We start from the raw sequence: 22634 nt of genomic DNA on the forward strand, positions 1-22634 counted from the left end.
TAAAAACGCGAGATACCAGAAATAACGGGAAAGAAAGCTAGCGCTCAACGCCTCTGGTGTGACAACATGACTGCTTTAACAACTCGCATTTGCCATCAAACACTGTCAACCTAGTCTAGTCTTTAGAGCTCAGTCTCAAATATTTTGTGTAATATTACACTTCTTCTTCTTTGAGTACCCTGTAAGTTGCGAACGTTGTCTATTAACATGGCAATTTTGATATTGCTTACGGCACTTCAGAATAGGACTTTTCATCACTTCTCATTCGTTGCGGCGACTTGTCATGTGTCATATAGTATAATACATTCATGTGACACATGAAAATTGCCCGGAACAAATGAGAAGCGATGAAAAGCCCTATAGTTCGACCGATGTGAGCTCGAATTACTTCCGCAGATTTTGGAGCCACTTTGGAGTGGCTTATCCTGCTTGAACCACTCTTACTTTCTATTTTCCCCTAGGCCCTAGATTAGATAATCAAATACAGTAGGAGGTACTGATCGTTTCTCAATATGTGGCTTAGATATTCAAGTGTTCTTTGTTTAATTGTGCTCACGATTCCTTTCTCTTTTCCCATTCTGTGGATTGCCTCTATATTGGTGACATGTTCGGTTCAGGTACACCCACACTTCGAATGCTTCTAGTTTTTTTTATGAGGGTCTCTGTCAGCGTCGAGGCCTCAACACAACATATAGTAGGAGTAGGTAAGATTAAATTGATGACATTACTTTATTGATGTTTATGATTAATTTAATGACATTAATAAAATCTGTAAAGATTGGAAAATGTAGGTAGCATTTAACTAGACGTAGTTTTAGGGGAATTAATATTACACTATACAATATTATTTACACTTGTGTGGGATTTTAATATTAGATAATCTATAATTATTATTGTGTAATCTGCATATCGAATAAGAAATAATCGAAATATTATTTCGCAATTTTATTATAATTATTTTTATCAAAATATGAATAATCCACAAGGAAAAACTTTTCCTGTAGTTACCTGTATACCATGTAATACAAAAAACAATAAAATCCTTTATAAAAGGTATATATTTAGAATCCCTAAAAAGGGCTTCATCACAGAACTAGTTTTCGATTGGTTGACCAATCATCATCAGTGCTTACGTGAAATTTACATGTTAACCACCAAGATATAGTATTACAAAAATATGTGGGTAAAAACCCTTTACAAGTAATGCGTCAAGGAAACATCGGTTAAAAATGCGAACTTAAGCATGGGTGTTTAAAATATTCCATTAATACGCCCCAGGTAACATCTGAGCTATGGTTTGACTTGTTCACATAATTACAGTATGGCAGCAACATCCATGCTTAAGTTCGCATTTTTAACCGATGTTTCCTTGATGGATTACTTGTAAAGGGTTTTTACACACATATTTTTGTAATATTATATCTTGGTGGTTAGCATGTAAATTTCACGTAAGCTCTGATGGTGATTGGTCAACCAATCGAAAACTAGTTCTGTGATGTAGCCCTTTTTAGGGATTTTAAATATATACAAAAAACAGTAAAATCCTTTATAAACGGTATATATTTAAAATCCCTAAAATAGGCCAGAGAACTAAGGATTTTCCCGTGACATCCGTTGATACAGGTATCTAAAAACTGCTTTGGGTAAATTTAGTTACAACAATATCCAATATAAAAATTATGCAAAAGATCAAACGTACTTTTTCACTTATAAACAATATATAAACAATTAAAAATCGCTATTTGATTTTAAATATTAAAGGTGGAGACCGATAAGCTATATGGAAAGGTGATACAATTTTGCTGAAGAATCATAGAAAATTCTTTAAAATGAGTGTTTGAAAAGTTATTTTTGTTAATTTGTTGCTTAGTTATTGGGAAAATAGGTTCAAAAGTTTATTTTTTGAAAATTATTAACTTTTCTAACAATACACAAAAAAACTTTAATGTCACGTGAGTTTAGCAACAATGCCACAAGTATTCAGCTGTTAAAATTTTAAGAAGTTTGACTTAATAGTTATTGCAAAATTGAAATTGTTTATCCCAAAAAGCTTTTATCTATGGCGTTATTATGCGTAAACTATTAAGTCTACATAATTTCTGAAGACATTATATCAAAGAGACAGGCACATTTTATCAAATTAGATCAGTTTTTGATTAAAAAGTTTATAATAAATGTTGTAAAATAATTTTGAAAAAGTAGTGTTATTTTAAGTTTATAAACAATTTAAATAACTCAGACGCATTAACATGTAGGAAGTTAATTTTTTTAATTTGGCACGTTGGTATTCTTATACAAACTGAAACAAAAATATAATGCCCTACGACCCTTCAAATTCGAGTTAGCCACTTATTTTCAAAAATTCACCGGGGCTTTGTTTATAAACATTAGAGAATTTAAAAAGCAACATTTAAACGACTGAAAGATCATGTTTATACAAAAAAAATTCAAAACGATTCTTGTAAAAATGAGCCGTCCATGATGCGCCAAAGTGAAGGGTTTAAAATAAAGCGATTCTTTCCCTCTTGATTTTATTATCAAAAACTTAATTCACAACAACTACACATTTATAAGTCGCAATACCTCCGGTTGTAATCAACGAAAATTGATGTTCTTTTTGAAGTGAATACTTCTCATCGCTTGATATGGAAATTTGTCGCCAAATACTAAATTCGTATTTGGCGTCATAAAAAAATTGTGACGCGAGTGGTAAGCTTGCGGTATACCGTAATATACATATTACAGTGCGTCCATAAAGTGACGCATAAATTCATTATTTCGTAAACCAGCGACTTTAAAGAAAAATCCCGAAACAGGTCGATTTTTATTTTTAAATTTCGATTTTCTGGCATATATATCATACTAGTGACGTCATCCACCTGGGCATGATGACGTAATCCATGATTTTTTTTACATGAGAATGGGGGTCATGTAACAGCTCATTTGAAAGGGTATTCAATTCTCTATTCAATAGTATAAACATTAACATAATTGTTTATACAAAGTGTTCAAAAAAATTTTGAATTAAATTAATTGAGACAAAAAAAGTAAAACTAAGTGTGGACTACTAATTATCTATGATTGGCTCGCTTTGGGGGGGAGGGCGGTTTCAATCAGTGAAGGGGTTTACCCCTGGAAGCTATATTTAGATTTATTGTAAACATGTGTCCAACGTTATTTTTGGGAACACTGAACAAATCAACAAGAAATAAAAATTCGGAATCAATATTTAGTTTTAGTATAAAAGGATGTGTCGCACAATATTTTTTGAAAAAACTGACCAAACCAACCCCAAAGCGTTGAAACCACCTCGATCCGAACCAATGATATAAAATTCGGAATCTATACTTAGTTTTACCATAAAATACGTACCGCACTTTATTTTTTGGAAAAACTAAATAAATCTACCCCTATAGGGTTGAAATGACCCCAAACCCAGCAAATACCGCCAAACCACCCCACTAATTTAAAATTCGGAATCTGCATGATTTAGTTTTAGTATAAAAACATGTTTCGCACTAGATTAAAAAAACAGAACAATTCAACTCTAAAGGGTTGAAACCACCCCTAACCGAACCAATGATATGAAATTCGGAATCTATACTTAGTTTTACCATAAAAATACGTATCTCACTTTATTTTTTGGAAAAACTGGATAAATCGACAACCTATAGGGTTGAAATTACACCAAACTCAGCAAATACCGCCAAAAAACCCCACTAATTTAAAATTCGGAATCTGCATGATTTAGTTTTAGTATAAAAACATGTTTCGCACTAGATTAAGAAAACAGAACAATTGAACTCTAAAGGGTTGAAACCACCCCGAACCGAACCAATGATATAAAATTCGGAATCTATACTTAGTTTTACCATAAAAATACATATCTCACTTTATTTCTTGGAAAAACTGGATAAATCGACAACCTTTAGGGTTGAAATTACCCCAAACCCAGCAAATACCGCCAAACCAACCCACTACTTTAAAATTCGGAATCTACATGATTTAATTTTAGTATAAAAACATGTTTCGCACTAGATTAAAAAAAAACATAACAAATCAACCCCAAAGGGTTGAAACCACCCCAAACCGAACCAATGATATAAAATTCGGAATCTATACTTAGTTTTACCATAAAAATACGTATCGCACTTTATTTTTTGGAAAAACTAAATAAATCTACCCCTATAAGGTTGAAATGACCCCAAGCCCAGCAAACACCGCCAAACCACCCCACTAATTTGAAATTCGGAATCTACATGATTTAGTTTTAGTATAAAAACATGTCCGTTTCGCACTAGATTAAAAAGCAGAACAAATCAACCCCAAAGGGTTGAAACCACCCCACACCGAACCAATGATATAAAATTCTGAATCTATACTTAGCTTTACCATAAAAATACGTATCGCACTTTATTTTTTGGAAGAACTAGATAAATCTACCCCTATATGATTGAAATGACTCCAAACCCAGCAAATACCGACAAACCACCCCACTAATTTAAAATTCGGAATCTACATGATTTAGTTTTAGTTTCAGTATTAAAACATGTTTCGCTTTAGATTAAAAAAAAAACAGAACAGCTAGCCAAAGATAAAAAATTTGGAATCTATATTTAGTTTTACCATAAAAGGATGTGTCGTACTTTATTTTTAAGAAAAACCTAATAAATCACCCCTCTAGTGTTGAAACGACCTAAACCCAGTTAATTATTTAAAATTCGGGATCTATAGTTGAAATCACCCTGAAACCAGTCAAACAGTCAGGATCAAGTTTATTATGAAAGTATAATACTTATGTATACGGTATAACGTCTGCCGACATAGGGGAGATGTCACCTGGTGATTTGTCCGCCTTTCTGGAAATGGCAGGATGGATAATGAACTAAAGACGACAACCCCCTGGGAGGATGCACAATGGGTCAATTGTGGAATAAGTGCTGTGGGACTTGACTCACCCTCCCTACTCTACAGATGCAGATGTATACGGTATACCGCAAGCTTACCAATCGCGTCATGATTTTTGAATGACGCCAAATATGAATTTAGTATTTGTCATTAAATTTCCATACCAACCGATAAGAAGTATTCACTGCAAAAAGAACATCCATTTTCGTTGGTAAGAACCGGAGGTATTGCGCCTTTTATAAATGTGTATTAAGTTTTTGATAATAAAATCTATAGGGTAAGAATCGCTTTACTTTGAAACCCTTCACTTTCATGGACGGCTCATTTTTACAAGAATCGTTTTGATTTTTTTTTTGTATAAACGTGATCTTTCAGCCGTTTCAATGTTTCTTTTCAAATTTTCTAATGTTTATAAACAAAGCCCCTGCGAATTTTTGAAAAAAAGTGGCTAACTCGGGTTTTAAGGGTCGGAGGGTATTAAATTTTTGTTTCAGTTTGTATAAGAATACCAACATGTCGAATAAAAAAAATCAACTTTCTTCATGTTAATGCGTCTGAGTTATTTTAATTGTTTATAAGCTTAAAATAACACTACTATTTCAAAATTATTTTACAACATTTATTACAAACTTTTTATTCAAGAAGTGATCTAGTTTGATAGAATGAGCCTTTCTCTTTCTTTTGATGTCTTCAGAAATTATGTGGACCTAACAGTTTACGCATAATATTGCCGTAGATAAAAGCTTTTTGGGATAAACAATTTCAATTTTGCAATAACTATTAAGTGAAACTTCTTGAAATTTTAACAGCTGAATACTTGTAATTGTTCCTATACTGACGCAAAATTAAAGTTTTTTGTGTATTTTTAGAAAAGTTATTAATGATTTTCAAAAAACCGACTTTTAAAGCTATTTTCCCCATAACTAAGCAACAAATTAACAAAAATTACTTTTCAAACACTCATTTTAAAGAATTGTCTATGCTTCTTCAGCAAAATTGTATCACCTTTCCATATAGCTTATCGGTCTCCACTTTTAATATTTAAAATCAAATAGCGATTTTTAATTGTTTATATATTGTTTATAAGTGAAAAAGTACGTTTGATCTTTTGCATAATTTTTATATTGGATATTGTTGTAACTAAATTTACCCAAAGCAGTTCTTAGATACCTGTATCAACGGATGTCACGGGAAAATCCTTAGTTCTCTGGCCGATTTTAGGGATTTTAAATATATACCTTTTATAAAGGATTTTACTGTTTTTTGTATATATTTAAAATCCCTAAAAAGGGCTACATCACAGAACTAGTTTTCGATTGGTTGACCAATCACCATCAGTGCTTACGTGAAATTTACATGCTAACCACCAAGATATAATATTACAAAAATATGTGGGTAAAAACTCTTTACAAGTAATCCATCAAGGAAACATCGGTTAAAAATGCGAACTTAAGCATGGATGTTGCTGCCATACTGTAATCATGTGAACAAGTCAAACCATAGCTCAGATGTTACCTGGGGCGTATTAACCCTTAAACGCCCAACCTTTTTTAGGTTCCATGTACGCCCAAGGGTGGGTAAAAAATGTCCACCTCGAAAATAGCTAATATATTTATTGAGAGTTGTTGGAAATGGATTAAACTTAAGGATCTTATGCTTAATAAACGCAGCATCTTGTAAAATATTAATATAAACAATTTACAAGCCTTACAACAAAATTACAATGTACATCAAAATTAACATACCAGTAAAAGCCAGTAATTCAAATTTGTAGATTTTCTCCATATTCTTCCTTTCAGCCTCCTGGTTGGCGGATAATTATGTCGATTATGTAATTATATGTTGATAATTATATGGTTTATGTTCCTACCAACGAGAAATTATATAGAAAACTTTAGTAAAAAGTTTTACCAAGGGTGTACTTTTTTATGCCCACCCATATTTAACTCAAGTTATTACTTTTATTTTCAAAAATATCGGTAGAAACAATTTAACATTCGATAAAAGGCTGTCTTTTTAACAATAAATAATTTTTGGAAAATTTTTAAACACGTAATAAATATGTTACAAGGATATACGCATTAGGTGGACATTTTTTACCCACCCTTGGGCGTTTAAGGGTTAATGGAATATTTTAAACACCCATGCTTAAGTTCGGATTTTTAACCGATGTTTTCTTGACGGATTACTTGTAAAGGGTTTTTACCCACATATTTTTGTAATACTATATCTTTTCAAACTTATTCTATCTTTTCTTCTATATTTTTTCTATCTTTTTAAAATAACTTTTCAAACTCTCATTTTAAACAATTTTCTATGCTTCTTCAGCAAAATTGTATCACCTTTCCGTATAACATACCGGTCTCCACCTTTAATATTTACAATCAAATAGCGATCTTTAATTGCTTATATATTGTTTATAAGATAAAAAGTACGTTTGATCTTTTGCATAATTTTTATATTGGATATTGTTGTAACCAAATTTACCCAAAGCAGTTCTTAGATACCTGTATCAACGGATATCACGAAAGAGGCCATTTATTTACTAATTTCTCTGGTCTAAAAAGAGCTACATCACAATCACATAACTAGTTTTCGATTGGTTTACCAATTTATCAGTGCTTACGTGAAATTTACATGCCAACCACCAACATATAATTTTACAAAAATATGTGGGTCAAAGCCCTGTAAAAGTAATCCTTCAAGGAAACATTGGTTGAAAATGCTAACTTAAGCATGGATGTTTAAAATAGTTTACTAATATGCCCCAGGTAACATCTGAGCTGTGGTTTGACTTGATCAGATGGTGAAGGTATGTCAGCAAGTTCACCATGTGAACAAGTCAAACCACAGCTCAGATGTTACCTGGGGCATATTAGTAAAATAATATTTTTTGGCATAGTAACGTAAGTCACCAAAAACGTTTTTGTAGAAAAACCATGTTTTTAATTTAACCTGGTTAAGCTTATTCAAATTATACAAAATTTACCAGGGTGTTTTTTGAGGTATACAGTTTAATAAAGAACAATATTTTTTAAAGTTTTTGTATATTTTTAACTGTTAATTGATACTTAAGTTATTTTATGGGTTCTAAAATCTTGAGTCTTGATAAAAAATACAACGTAATCACACACATACGCCACTTTGGCGGGAAATTGTAGCACTTAAAGTACATAATTTGGAAAGAATTACAAACAATCGTTTATTATAAGAAACACAAAATAATGTTACAACAATCAATTAAGTAAAAAAGGTAAAATATTTGACACGGAAAAAACTAAAATTTTTAGAGTTATTATCAAAAGAAAATGAAACTTACGATCATTTTAAAAATTCTGATTTTTTTAAATTACACTTTTTTCAAAAATATGCATTCTAAACCGGTCAAACTTGTTGGAATAATTACCTATACTAATATAAAGAAATTCTTGTAAGCATTACTATAAATTTTTAATTTTTGTGGAAATGGGATATGTTTTATTTTTCACTTTTTCCTAAAAAATTCGAAAGGGTTCTGTTATTTTCATCATAACTTGCTTAATTTTGAAGCTATTAACTTTTTTTGCAGCTCATTTGATAGGTATTCCCAAGTACTTTGACAAGTGTTTAGCAGGTATATTTTATGAAGTGCATCGTTTTCCCGTTATTTAAGCTTGAATACTTAGATTTGAGTACTCGTCGAAAATAATATACACTCAATTACCCATAACTCACTTTGAATTAACATTAGTTTAGTTTTTTGAGTAAGGGGTGTATTTAGTTTTTTATTATCCTCAATTTCGCCAGTAACAACTTTTTGTAAAAGCTTATAGTTTTTTAGATATACGTGAAAAACCGCTTTAAAACAGGCTTTTTATTACGAAAAAATAAAATCTTTGATATTTAATAACTAAAAAAGCATTAATTCATTTTAATAACGTTATATAACAAATTTGGCTTAGAATCTGTCCCTCTATCGACTTAGGGTATTATTTTTAATAAAATAATTTTCACCCCGAGAAGGGGGATCATCCACTCCCAGGGTAAAAGCGCAAGTTTGCATTATGTCAACTTTATTCCTTATGGTAACCTCTAACAACTCGCCAATTTTAATGAAAATCGATGAAGGTTCAACGAAATCGAAGGTGAAAAGCTTCAGTGACTGCACTATTCTATGCAAATCAGAATAGAAACATGCAAGCAATATTTTTTTATTTCTGATCGTTTTCTAGATACAAGAGTTCAAATTGATAATTTTACAATTTTTAACTTATTCTTGACAAACATTTTACATTCTATGTCAAAATTTACAAAGATTTTTTAACAAACAATTCAACCGAATTTATTCTTAGGTTATGAGAAAATAATTTGTAATAAATAAACGAAATTAAATATGAAAAGGAGTTTTACAGGTTCATAATGTTAGTTAAGGTTTTAGAGTTTTTTGAAAACATGTTTTTCGTTATAACTTACCTAAAATCAATAATTTAGTCGATTGTAGCACGAATCTGTCACTGTCGTAAGCCAAACACTGACTGCGAAAATCTGACGTAAGTAACAGAAACCGACCGGTACTTACGTTATTATGGCGGTAAACGACGTTTGCTTACGTTATTATTATGGAAATTGTGCTAAAGTTGCGTTTGTTTTGCGGGTATGATTAAAACAATTCTGGACATACGTTTAATAGTTAAAAAAAAAGGTTTTAAAGTAATTCTAGGCTTACTACACTTTGGCAGTACCTTCTAAACACTAATACCGTTAGTTTAATGGAAAAACATGATTGTCGCCAAAAATGTCACTTACGTTACTTTGACAAAAATGTATCGATATTTTAAACATCCAGGCTTAAGTTAACATTTTCAACCAATGTTTCCTTAACGGATTACTTTTACAGGGCTTTGACCCACACATTTTTGTAAAATTATATCTTGGTGGTTAGCCTGATGATGATTCGTAAACCAATCGAAAACTATTTATGTGATTGTGATGTAGCCCTTTTTAGTGATTTTAAATATATACCATTTATAAATGATTTTACTATTTTTTGTTTTACATGGTATACAGCCAACTACAGGAAAACTCTTTCCTTGTGGATTTTTAAATATATACCTTTTATAAAGGATTTTTTTTATCAAAATATTTCGCATTTCGTATAGTATCTTTTATTGTTGAAAAACTACTTACCAACTTGAAGAGCAAAATAATTGATCCATCGTTCATCAAATTTTATAGTTTTTGTGGTAAAGGAGTTTATATACCAATATCTCCATAACTCCATGTTAAACTCATAAAAACACATCCCTCCCACATTTCTGTAATTTTTGTTGTAAAATTCACGAACGGTTATTCTTTGTGCTGTATAATTCTGGATGATATTTTCTTTCAAAAGATCTTTAACGAAGTCCTCTAAAAACACAAAAAATAAAAAATATACTATGTGAAAATAAAAGACATTTATATTACTAGAAAGTATCCGGAATTTTATATTTTCCTATTTGTAATAGATTTCCTTTTTCTAATATTTTAAGACAAAAGTAATGCATCAAGTAGGTTGTGACGATAGTAGGTTATGGGCAAAATAGCATGACAACACCATCTGTCAAATATTGTTGTTTGTAAACAGACTTAAGGTTTGTGAAATAATGTCGCAAGTAGAAAAAAGAAATGTGGCGGAATATTTGTATAGAAAGGGTGTCCGAAACGTTAAAAAATTAGTGTAATTGACTGAACTCGAAAAAAGTGCGGTGTATGAAAAAATAAACAGGATAAAAAATGGCATAGATATGAGACATAGACCAGTTTCGGGTAGACCGCTTAAGATTCGCGGAAACAATTTAAATGCTTTAGTGGCTTTAGGACGACAAAATCCGCGCCTAGAGTTTAGAAAATTAGCGAACAGATTTGAAAATCAACGAAGAATAAAAGTGTGCCCAGAAACTGTCCGCATGTCACTGAAAAAGCAAGGCTACATATCAAGGTATCCAAAAGAAATCCCTACAAGAACACCTCTGCAAAGGCAACGAAGAATAGATTTTTGTCAACGTTTTCGAAAAGATAATTTTAATAATGTCTTTATATCTGATGAAAGTTGTTTCCAGCTTGGTGTAAATCATCTAAAAGTTATATCAAGAGAAAATGTTACCGTTCAAATTTCCAAATTTCCCACTAAAATAATGGTTTGGGGAGTAATATCTCAGCGTGGTGCTACACTTCTTTGTATAGTTAATGGTACTGTTGATAGTGCGAAATATTGTGACATCCTAAATGGTTTTCCTCTTGAAACGGTTCATCTTTTATATCCAGAGGGGTGGCGTTTTCAGCAAAATAATGCAAGATGCCATACTTCTGCTTATACTCAAGCTTGGATGCAAGAACACGAATTGGCAACAACTCCGTGGCCAGCGGCATCTCCAGATCTTAGCCCCATTGAAAACATATGGGGACCGATGAAGATTGAAGTGGAACGAGAAGCGCCACGAGATAAAGATGGTTTGATTCCGTCAGTTTTACAGGCCTGGAACACCATTACCGAAAATTATGGCCTTGACCTAGTTTCGGGTGTACCTGGACGTTTAGTTAAGTGTTTAAATTTAAATGGAGGTTAACCAACTATTTTTAATGGGAATAAGCCACAATTTTACCAAAAAAATGATTTTATTAACGTTTCGAAGCCCAAATCGGGTTTCGTTGTCGAAATACAAAATACTACTAAAATAAACAAGAATGTTGTTGCTAAGTAAAAAAAAATTCTTCTAATAATTGATTTAATCTGACTCATTTATATTGGCAATTCAGACCTATATTATACATTTTAAAGTAGTAAACTTTAAAATGATATTGCCAGTATTTATGATTAGCGTTCCTGGGACGACTTTACTAAAAGATAGAGTTCATTCGATTACATGAAATCAATCCCAACTCAAGAATATCCGTCACAAAAAAATCATAGCATGTAATCTCTCTTTAAAAAGACAACCAAATGCAACGATGACAGTAAAATTCTCGCGTTAGAGATTCCATAGTAAATCACGAGGGAAAACCAGGAAAAAACCTCGTGATACTATCCCGACATCGTAAGTATTTGGTCTTACATTTAATTTACTTTCAAAAAACTAATACCAAATTCTGACCTTAATATGTTTAAATTATAAATAATATTAATAATACATAGATATACAATAAGTAATACTAAAATATAAAATTTGTACTAACTCGATATGATATTGACTTACTAATCGTGGTATTTTCTTTCTATTGACTTCCTCTTTCAGTATGGGTAACCACATCCTACTGCATTCTACCGAGGAATTTGCGACCCAATTGGTTTCATTTAGCATAATTAGAGCCGCTTCTTTGATTTTTCTCTTTTTACTATATGATTCTTTCAGGACTATACACGAATCACGCATGGGATAATGAACATATGAGTTCAGTGGAGAGATTCAAGTATAGTCCTGAAAAAATCAGATAGTAAAAAGAGAAAAATCAAAGAAGCGGCTCTAATTATGCTAAATGAAACCAATTGTGTCGCAAATTCCTCGGTAGAATGCAGTAGGATGTGGTTATCCATACTGAAAGAGGAAGTCAATAGAAAGAAAATACCACGATTAGTAAGTCAATATCATATCGAGTTAGTACAAATTTTATATTTTAGTATTACTTATTGTATATCTATGTATTATTAATATTATTTATAATTTAAACATATTAAGGTCAGAATTTGGTATTAGTTTTTTGAAAGTAAATTAAATGTAAGACCAAATAAATACTTACGACGTCGGGATAGTATCACGAGGTTTTTTCCTGGTTTTCCGTCGTGATTTACTATGGAATCTCTAACGCGAGAATTTTACTGTCATCGTTGCATTTGGTTGTCTTTTTAAAGACAGATCACATGCTATGATTTTTTTGTGACGGATATTCTTGAGTTGGGATTGATTTCATGTAATCGAATGAACTATCTTTTAGTAAAGTCGTCCCACGAACGCAACTCATAAATATTGGCGATATCATTTTAAAGTCTTCTACTTTAAAATGTATAATATTCAGAAGTATTGCCAATATAAATGAGTCAGATTAAATAAATTATTAGAAGAATTTTTTTTACGTAGCAACAACATTTTTAGTAGTATTTTGTATATTGACAACGAAACCCGATTTGGGCTTCGAAACGTTAAAAAAAAATCATTTTTTTGGTAAAATTGTGGCTTATTCCCATTAAAAATAGTTAGTTATAAAAATGCCACAAGGAAATACCTTCAGAACAACATTAAATGGAGGTTGTATAAGTAAATGAGATGAATTATTTGTTGAAATTTTATATTTCAACTGATAGAAATAAATACCGTAAAATTATAATTCTGCTTTCTTTTTTCCGGATATTTTCTAAACGGACTATAGGTATGTTTGCTTTCGATTCAGAGGCGATATACAATCTCCAGACAGCTGTTTCTGTTTTACTCAGGGGATCTGCGCGCACACCTCTGAATCAAAACGAAACCAAACTGTATATTTAAGTGGAATTTTAAAAATAGTTGAAAATCCACTTTTAGGACCCTGTAACGACATCTCCTAAAGAAAAGAAAAAAGTCCCAGATAAAAAATCGTGGGCTTACAACCAAAATGCACTAAGTCAAAATCTTAACTTTTGAGATAAATGGATTTGAAAGTTTGAACACTAATGACAATCCATACAGACATAATAAGTTATTTGAAATACTTGCTGGTGGCAAGTTGCCACCAAACTATTTCATATTAAATGACATTCGAGGATAATACCTTCTCTTTATTGACGAAGTTAGTAAAAACGTTATTGAATTTTTTTATCATTTCATTTTCGATTTTTTGTCGAAGTTTCAACTTTTTCTTCCTTTACAATGGCGTTTTCTTTACTTATTTCAGATACCCCTGATGATGTTCTAGATAGCGAAAGTATACTTAAGAAAGATTAAATAAATTCAGTGCTCGATATCTGCCTTTGCCTTTGTAAAATTCATAATATATTCGAGCATTCAACCATTTCCTATATTATAACGTGGTCCAAGAAGTTCATTTTTATGGTTTCTAACGTATAGGCGTCTATCAGTGTAGAAATTAAGAATGGTTTGTGCCAGTTTTATGGGTATTTAAAACTGATTGATTATTTTGTCTTTTAATCGAGGTAAACACACACTGTCATAAGCGCCTTCTATATCTAGTGATAAAGTGAGCAAATAATTATTTCTAGAAAAATTACTCTGTATGTCCATTACAACTTTAGCTAGAGCATCTAAAGCTCCACATCCTCGTCTGTATCCAAATTGATTGTTTGGTAGTAACTTTTTAGTATGTACCCACCATTCTAGTCTGTTTTTTAACATCCGTTCTAAAGTTTTAAATACACACGAAAAAATAGAAAAGAGTCGATAAGATTCGGCTGAATTTGGATCTTTTGTAGGTTTTAGAATCGGAATAACAATTATGTTTTTAAAAATATTTACGTCAGAACTGTCTGGAACTATACGATTTAAAAGGTCCAATAGAAAATGTTTTGCTACTTCTGGAAGATTTAGAAGCATGGAGTATTTGATATGATCGTATCCTGGACTATTATCTTTACGATTATTTATAGCGAAAATTAGTTCATTGCAAGTGAAAGGTTTTAAGAGAAAATGATTTTTGTCAGCTGGGGTTGATGCTATGTAGCTGGGAATTATTTGAGGGTTCGCAGTTGGGGGGTGCAACTTTAATGAGAAAGTCATCCATTCATTTCTGATCTAAAGATTTTATGTTTGATACCGGTTTTCTGTAAAGTTTCTTAGCTTGATTTCAAAGAGTTGTAGCTGATGTATTTTTATTGAGCGAAGAGACCCATTCAATCTTTTTAGCTATACTTTTTAATGTTTTTTTAAGGTCTATAATCGTTACTCGATACGCGCTGTGGTATTTTTGTAACAGGTACCTGATACGCACTGGGAACAGTTTCAGTTACTATACATTTTGTGTGTAGGGTATTACATACTTTGTATGTAGTTTTATTGAGGTTTTCACGGGATTAATACGGTTTACGGTGGGGTAAGTATGCCACATGTGAAACGTATCATGTTGGTTCTTTCTTTTTACTATATTATTCTATACTTAAAGTATTTTAGTTTTTTGTTTGAATGGCACACTTTCTGTATGTGCAAATAACTTTTTAGTTAATTAAAAATTAAAAAAGCAAATAAAGATTACATTCGATATGGGATAGTAGGAGTAGGACCTATATATTGTAAGCCATACTTATTAATGCCATTTATTTATTTTTATGGGTGGCGTGGAGTTCCTGAACCCAAAAGCCGAAGTTAGAGCAACCAAAGTAACTGCAAGCAAATGCAAGGATGGATTCTTGAAAATTGACTAAACTCTATTGCCAAATTATTATTAACTCTATTGCCAAATAATCTATCAGGGCAACCGCCAAAAAAATTTCTAATAATGAACTGCAATCAATAAGTATCAAAACAAAAAACGAATATTTTTATATTTTCAATTTTCATTTTTCCGTAGAAAAAAACTTCGGTAGATCGCTAGATTTGACAGGAATTCGGTAGATCTGCCGAAAAATCGGTAGCTGTGGCATCACAACCGTTTGTGACAGGAAAATATGAAAAATACTAGGTTAAAAAGTAACTAGTATTTGGAACAAGTGTATGAATATGGAACCGGAACGTAACGTAACTGTTACTGAAAAATACATTTGTATCATCCCTATGACGAAGACGAATTTCTATTTTATATTACAATTGGCTAATTCTAACTTCCAGTTCCCCCTTCCCCATACCACGACGCAATACACATTACACGCCAACGATGTGTACTAATTTTTATCGTTCTCACAATTTCCACTTACATAGGTGCCATAATGTTGGCAGATCCCTCAATTAAAAAAGCACCGAAAACAATTTCTGGTGCAGACATAGAATTTATCAATTAAACTGCCTGTCGGTGAGGTGAGGCCACAAAGGAGATCTCGTTTCCCAGTACATTATCGGAACGGAAATGCTAGTCTTGTAATCCCCACCATCGCAACCGCGTTTATCTCGAAAACTAGGCATCCTATGAAAAAACTTGTAAATAACAACATTTTTTGCTTAGAATGACCCCAAAAATACAAAAAATGTTTTGTTTTGCCAAAAATCGCTTTTATGTAATTTGGCAAGTTTTTGTTTATAATAATCTTATCGACATCCGGACTAACTGTTACCTAAAAAATTCGTGTTCTACTGGTCAAAATACAATAAATAAAGAAGGCCGTTGTACCCCCCCTGGCGACAGCACGAATATCCATTGTATAAATAATTGAGTTGTGCATTGGAATTTTATTGTGTATAATGAAAAAAAAATAAAAAATCACATACAGTTGAGTCCACGAGTCTTTACCTGTACGTCATTAATACCTGGCGAGATAAAACACATACTTTTTATCTAGCATCAGCATCATTCTCTTCTACGCATGAAACTAATGACAAACCAGCTGCCGCCTGTTATTAAGTAAAAACACATGTTATTTTTATGAACGATCTAGACTCTAGACTCAATGCATTGAAAAGAGAGAGGTACACAGGAAGACGATTGGGGATGTTTTCACATATGTATTTTAAATACAATTTCTGACATTTTGGTTTGTTTACTTTTGTGGCTGTCAGTTTGTTGAACTTGTTGCTGTTATTTTGTCGAATTTTTGCATTTTAAGTTTTTTGTAGTATACAAACAGTACCTAACAGTTGTTTTCACAACTAATTTTATATTGGAGAAATTTTATAGTAAGTTTATGTTATTTTACGATAAATTTTCACAACGTAGAAAGCTAACCATATTTACACAGTTAAGGAATGCTTGTGTTTAATGTTCCGCCAAAGTGAATAAAATAACAAAAAGAAAATATATTATTGAATTTTTTTATAAATTGTTTATTAATATATGTTTATTATTATAAATTATGTGATAATAAAAGAATTCATTAAGCTACTTCAAATGTAGTTGTAATTATGCACCAAAATTTTAAAGCAAAACTTAAATTTGACATTCTATTTATTTGATAACGTCAAAGTATACTATAATCCGTGATCGGAATAATAATTAATACCTACTTTCTGTCACTTGTTGCGTTTAATAAATTTCCGACTTATTTCGTATGCTTTAAATTTTAAATGATGACGCACGGGTAAAGACTCGTGGACTCAACTGTAAATTTGTTTGATTACAATGCAATTTATACCAAGGTAAAACTGTACCTTTTCAATGGGGCTTTTCATGGATTGTCATTTGTTTCGAGCTTCTGTCATGTGTCAGTTAATATTAATATAACTAAGTCATACGTCTTTGGTTTGTATTATTGTAAAATACCAATAAGGTCATCATCATTCTCTTTGCCTTATCCCTATGCGGGGTCGGCTTCCCTAATTGCATTTCTCCACACAATTCTGTCTTGGGTCATATCAATGTTAATCCCCTTTACCAACATGTCCTGCCTTATCGCCTCCTCCCAGGTCTTCTTTGGTCTTCCTCTCCTACTCCTTCCAGGAATCTGCACTTCAGCTATTCTTCGTATTGGGTGATTAACGTCTCGACGTTGAACATGACCGAACCATCTTAACCTATGCTCTCTCATTTTGGCATCAATTGGTGCCACACCTAGACTTCCCCTAATATACTCATTTCTAATTTTATCCTTCTTTGTCACTCCACTCATCCATCTAAGCATTCTCATTTCCGCCACATGTATTCGTTGTTCCTCTTTCTTTTTCACTGCCCAACATTCAGTTCCGTACATCATAGCCGGTCTTATGGCTGTTTTATAGAATTTTCCCTTCAGCTTCATTGGAATTTTTCTGTCACACAACACACCACTCGCTTCTTTCCACTTCATCCATCCAGCCCTAATTCTACTGCATGCATCTCCATCTATTTCTCCATTACTCTGTAATACCGATCCTAGGTACTTAAAACTATTGCTTTTCACAATCATTTCACCATCCAAAGATACCATTTTATTTGTAGTAGCTCCATCTTTAAATGAACATTCCAAATACTCTGTTTTTGTCCTACTAAGTTTTAAACCTTTTTCCTCCAGAGCTTGTCTCCACTGTTCCAGTTTTTGTTCTAAGTCTCTTTCACTATTTCCTACTAACACGACATCATCAGCATACATTAAGCACCATGGAATGTTACCCTGTAGTTTCGCTGTTATCTGGTCCAAAACTAATGAGAATAAATACGGACTAAGCACAGAGCCTTGGTGCAATCCTACTTTCACATGAAATTTATCAGTCTCTCCCACACCTGTCCTAACACTAGTCGTTACTCCCTCATACATATCCCTCACAATCTTTACATATTCACCAGGGACTCCTTTCTTATTGAGTGCCCACCACAGAATCTCTCGAGGAACTCTATCATATGCTTTCTCAAGATCAATGAATACCATATGAGCGTTTGTTTCTTTACTCCTGTATTTTTCCATCAACTGCCTTATAATGAAAATTGCATCTGTTGTTGATCTACCCTGCATAAAGCCAAATTGATTCACGGATATTTCGGTCTCTTCACGTATCCGTCTATCAATTACTCTTTCCCATATTTTCATGGTGTGGCTAAGCAGTTTTATAGCCCTGTAGTTTGTACATTGTTGTATATCTCCCTTTTTTTTGTAAACAGGTACCAGTATACTGCTTCTCCATTCGTCTGGCATTTGTCCGACTTCCATAATTCTATTAAATAGACCTGCTAGCCACCTTGTTCCTGTCTCTCCCAATGCTCTCCATACTTCCCCAGGAATATCATCTGGTCCTACCGCTTTTCCTTTCTTTATTTTTTGAAGCGCTTGAGCCACTTCCTCGTTGGTTATTTTGGTGACCATTGCTGCTACTGTCTCCGTTGACTCTACAGGCTGTCTGTCAAATTCTTCATTTAATAAGCTGTCAAAGTACTTTCTCCATCTCTTTTTGACTTCCCTTTCGTGAACTAGTATTTTATTATTTTCATCTCGGATACATCTAATCTGATTAAAATCTTTTGCTTTCCTTGCTCTCTGTTTGGCTATTTTATATATCTTCGTTTCGCCTTCCCTGGTATCAAGTTGATCATATAGGTTTGAATACGCTTCTGCTTTGGCTTTTGCTACTGCTACTTTCGCTTCCTTTTTCGCCACCATATAGTTTTGAAGATCTGTGTCGGATCTGGTTTCTTGCCACTTTTTATATAATTTTCTCTTCTCTTTTATTTTTCCTTGTACTTCGTTTGACCACCACCAAGTCTCTTTATCCTCAAACTTTTTTCCTGACGTTTTCCCAAGTATTTCAATAGCAGTCTCTCTAATACTACTGGCCATTTTTCTCCAAATTGTATTAGGGCTTCCTTTCATGTTCCAACATATTTTTTCTACTATTCTTCTCCTGAATAGACCTTCTTTCTCGTCTTTCAGCAGCCACCATTTGATTTTTTGTGGTCCTCTCCGATATTTTTGTTTAGTTTCGCTTTTTACTTCGATGTCCAGAACAAGCAGCTTATGTTGTTGGCTTACTGTCTCACTCACTATTACCTTGCAGTCCTTGCATTCACGTATGTCTTCTTTCCTTATCATGAAGTAGTCTATTTGGGATTGATGTTGTCCACTTTTGTAGGTAATAAGTTGAGTTTCTCTCTTTTTAAAGAATGTGTTAACAATCGCCATATCCAATGCTGTTGCTAATTCAAGCATGTCATCTCCAGCTTCATTTCTAGTTCCAAAGCCTAATCCCCCATGTATTGTTTCATATCCTGTCTTGGTTTGGCCCACATGTGCATTGAAATCACCTCCTATTATAACTTTCTCCTCTGCTGGAATATCACTCAGTACGTCTCCTAATTGATCATAGAAAGCTCTTCTTTCATTCTCACCCAGACCTGTTTGGGGAGCATACACACAAACAACATTCAATACCTCTTTATCAATTACAAATTTCACTGACATCATTCTATCACTCGTTCTTACAACTTCTACTACGTTACCTTTCATTTCACTATCAGCAATTATACCAACTCCATTTCTAGTGTTACTACTCCCTACATACCACAATTTGTATCCTTCACCTAGTTCTTTCGCCCTTTGTCCTTTCCACCTAGTTTCTTGAATACAAGCAATTTGAACTCTTCTTCGTTTGAGCGCATCCACTAACTCCAGACTCTTACCTGTAAGACTACCAAGATTCCAAGACCCTATCCTGATTTTTCTAACCTGCAATGGTGTTCCCCCTGAGATAGTCCTCACCCGGAGATCCGAACGGAGGCTCATTTTACTTCCGGAACATTTTACCTCAGGAGATGCCATCATTTCAGTATAAGTTTTTACTGCGTTTGGAGAAGGTCTTTTCATTATTATGGCCTGAAAAGATTTTTGGATATTTGATGCCTGAATGCCTTTTCTATCAGCACCATACCCTGCCCTGCACGTTTAGCCAATACACCACCAATGCAACCAAAGTGCAGTATTACCCCACACCCGCCTGCATTTTTCTGTATAGGCCAGGATCCCTACTGTAAGGACTGCCCTATAAGCCAATGTATTGTTGCCCGTATCCCGCCGCTAGGAGGCACGTACTTTGGTTATTTCGGGATACAGAATACCAATAAGGTATGACGTAGATATATTAATATTATGTGACACATGACAGAAGCTCGAAACAAATGACTGAATGAAAAGCCCTATAACTCACGTCACTAAAAAATACCATCTAAGTTTTTTGCCACTTTGGATAAATTGAAAGAAAGTATTCAAATTCTTGAATTTTTTTAAGGTCAATAGTTTAAACAGAAATAGTAGATGTGTAGTAGAATCCCAGTAATTTAAACGGTAAAAATAAGGCGGATATCCTATTTCAGCAAAATATTATGAAAATATGAAAACTCGCTCAAAATGCTGGTATTACAAAAATTAATGTACGTGTTACAAAAATGCAGACGGTACAATAAAAATGTAGATGTGGCTGCGGAGGCTCCAGGTATAAAAATACTTTTACTTATAGAAATGATGTCGTCGTGGTTATATTCATACAGGATGGCGCACCAAAAACTAAACAGGATTTTTGGGTAATTTATTAATTTTCTTTGAAATCGTTCAGACCAGTCGATTTTGTTTTCAAGGTAGACACTTGATTATTCACCAGATATTCATCATTTAAATCAAGGGTGCTCGCTCAACCTTTTGAAGTGTAGGGCCAAACGGTGGATTCAGACGTTCACGACGGACCACTAATAAATTTCCTGTTCCAGTTATTCTCAGGACAAACGCAATAAAGACCAATTATTAAGAAAATAAAATTTAATTACTGTTTTTAGGCAGATAATATTAGGAACAAATCTTATTCTAAAATCTAGCAAAATTGAACGTAAGTAGCTTAAGACAAAGCTTAAGACAAAGGCAGAAATCACATTGATTGTATGGGTAAAACTTAGTCCCATTTGACCGATTTTTCTGGCTCGATTACAATCAATGCGATTTCTGCGATTGTTTGTCTTTTAATAATTTATTTATATTTGGCAACAAATCTGGTATTGATAGTAACAAGTCACAAATATGTTGCTCAGTTTCTCAGTTAGAGATGTGCGGTATTTATTTTTTACATAATTAAGATCTGAAAAAACTGTTTCCGATTGATATGTAGATCCAAAACTACTTAAAAACTGTAGCGCCATGTCAATGATTGCTGGAAATTCTCCTTTTGGTACCAATTTCCAGAAATCTGCAAAATCAGCTGAAGAATTTTTTGCTTTCGAAGACAATCTGTCAGAAAAAATGTTTTTTAATGTATCATGATTTTGATATTCTAATGAATATCGGCAGGATAACAAACTATTTCAGCCAAACTTATTATGAAAGAGGTTATGAAAGGATTTATAAAATTTGAATATTTTGTTTTTACTTTCGAAATCTTGAAATCATCTCTCAAACGACTGTGATAAGCATTATTTTAGTTTGGTATTTAGAATTATTAACAGTAGCAATATTGAACTCATCTTTCAAAAGTTTTGGTGTGGGAAAGAGATCAATATTTTCTGTGGTCAAATTAATTGAAAAGAGATTTAATTTTGGTTTAAGTCCGCTTATCAAATTAAGCATAGTTGGAAGTGAGCAATCTTTACCTTGTAATTCGAGATTCAAAATATTGAGGTAATTCGTAAGGTCAACAAGAATTGCAAGATCACTCAACCAGGATTTATTCTTTAGTAAATCAACTTCAGCAAAGCCCCTTTCTGCTCTAAAAATTGCAACACCTGTTCTCTCAAGTCGAAGAAATGTTTCAACATGCTGCCCCTTGAATCCTTTTGAATGGACATGCCATCAATTGAATCCATCCTTGTATGGACATGCTGCCCATCTACGCGGCAGGTAACTTGGCGGGATTTTTGAATTTGGTGCGTATTTTCATATTTTCAAAACTAACTTGCGGGCCATTTAAATTCTTTTCCGGGCCACACTTTGGCCCGCGGGCCTGGGGTTGAGCAGCCTTGAGTTTTTTTTTATTTTTTATGGCTTCGGCAATTTGCCATACAGCCAGTTCCATGATGTTCTAATCTCATTAGGCGCAGTAAAAAGTTTATGAATTATTTGCAATCGAATAGGCTAGAATAGATACATTTAAAGTTGGAAATCAATACAACAATTAGTGAAAAGAAGAGATATATATATATATATATATATATATATATATATATATATATATATATATATATATATATACATCCTA

General features: G+C 32.9%; 1 protein-coding gene across 1 annotated transcript in view; it reads right to left on the bottom strand.

Annotated features, from left to right (window-relative positions):
• Nucleotides 1-22634, bottom strand: part of LOC126882762 (putative helicase mov-10-B.1) — a 190047-nt gene that overhangs the window by 128184 nt on the left and 39229 nt on the right. The window contains exon 2 of the mRNA XM_050647766.1: nt 10075-10296. Within this exon, the coding sequence (XP_050503723.1) occupies nt 10075-10296 (222 nt within the window). The remainder of the gene's footprint in view (nt 1-10074; nt 10297-22634) is intronic.

Source organism: Diabrotica virgifera, chromosome 1 (assembly GCF_917563875.1).
Source record: "Diabrotica virgifera virgifera chromosome 1, PGI_DIABVI_V3a".
In the NCBI taxonomy this organism is placed as follows: domain Eukaryota; kingdom Metazoa; phylum Arthropoda; class Insecta; order Coleoptera; family Chrysomelidae; genus Diabrotica; species Diabrotica virgifera.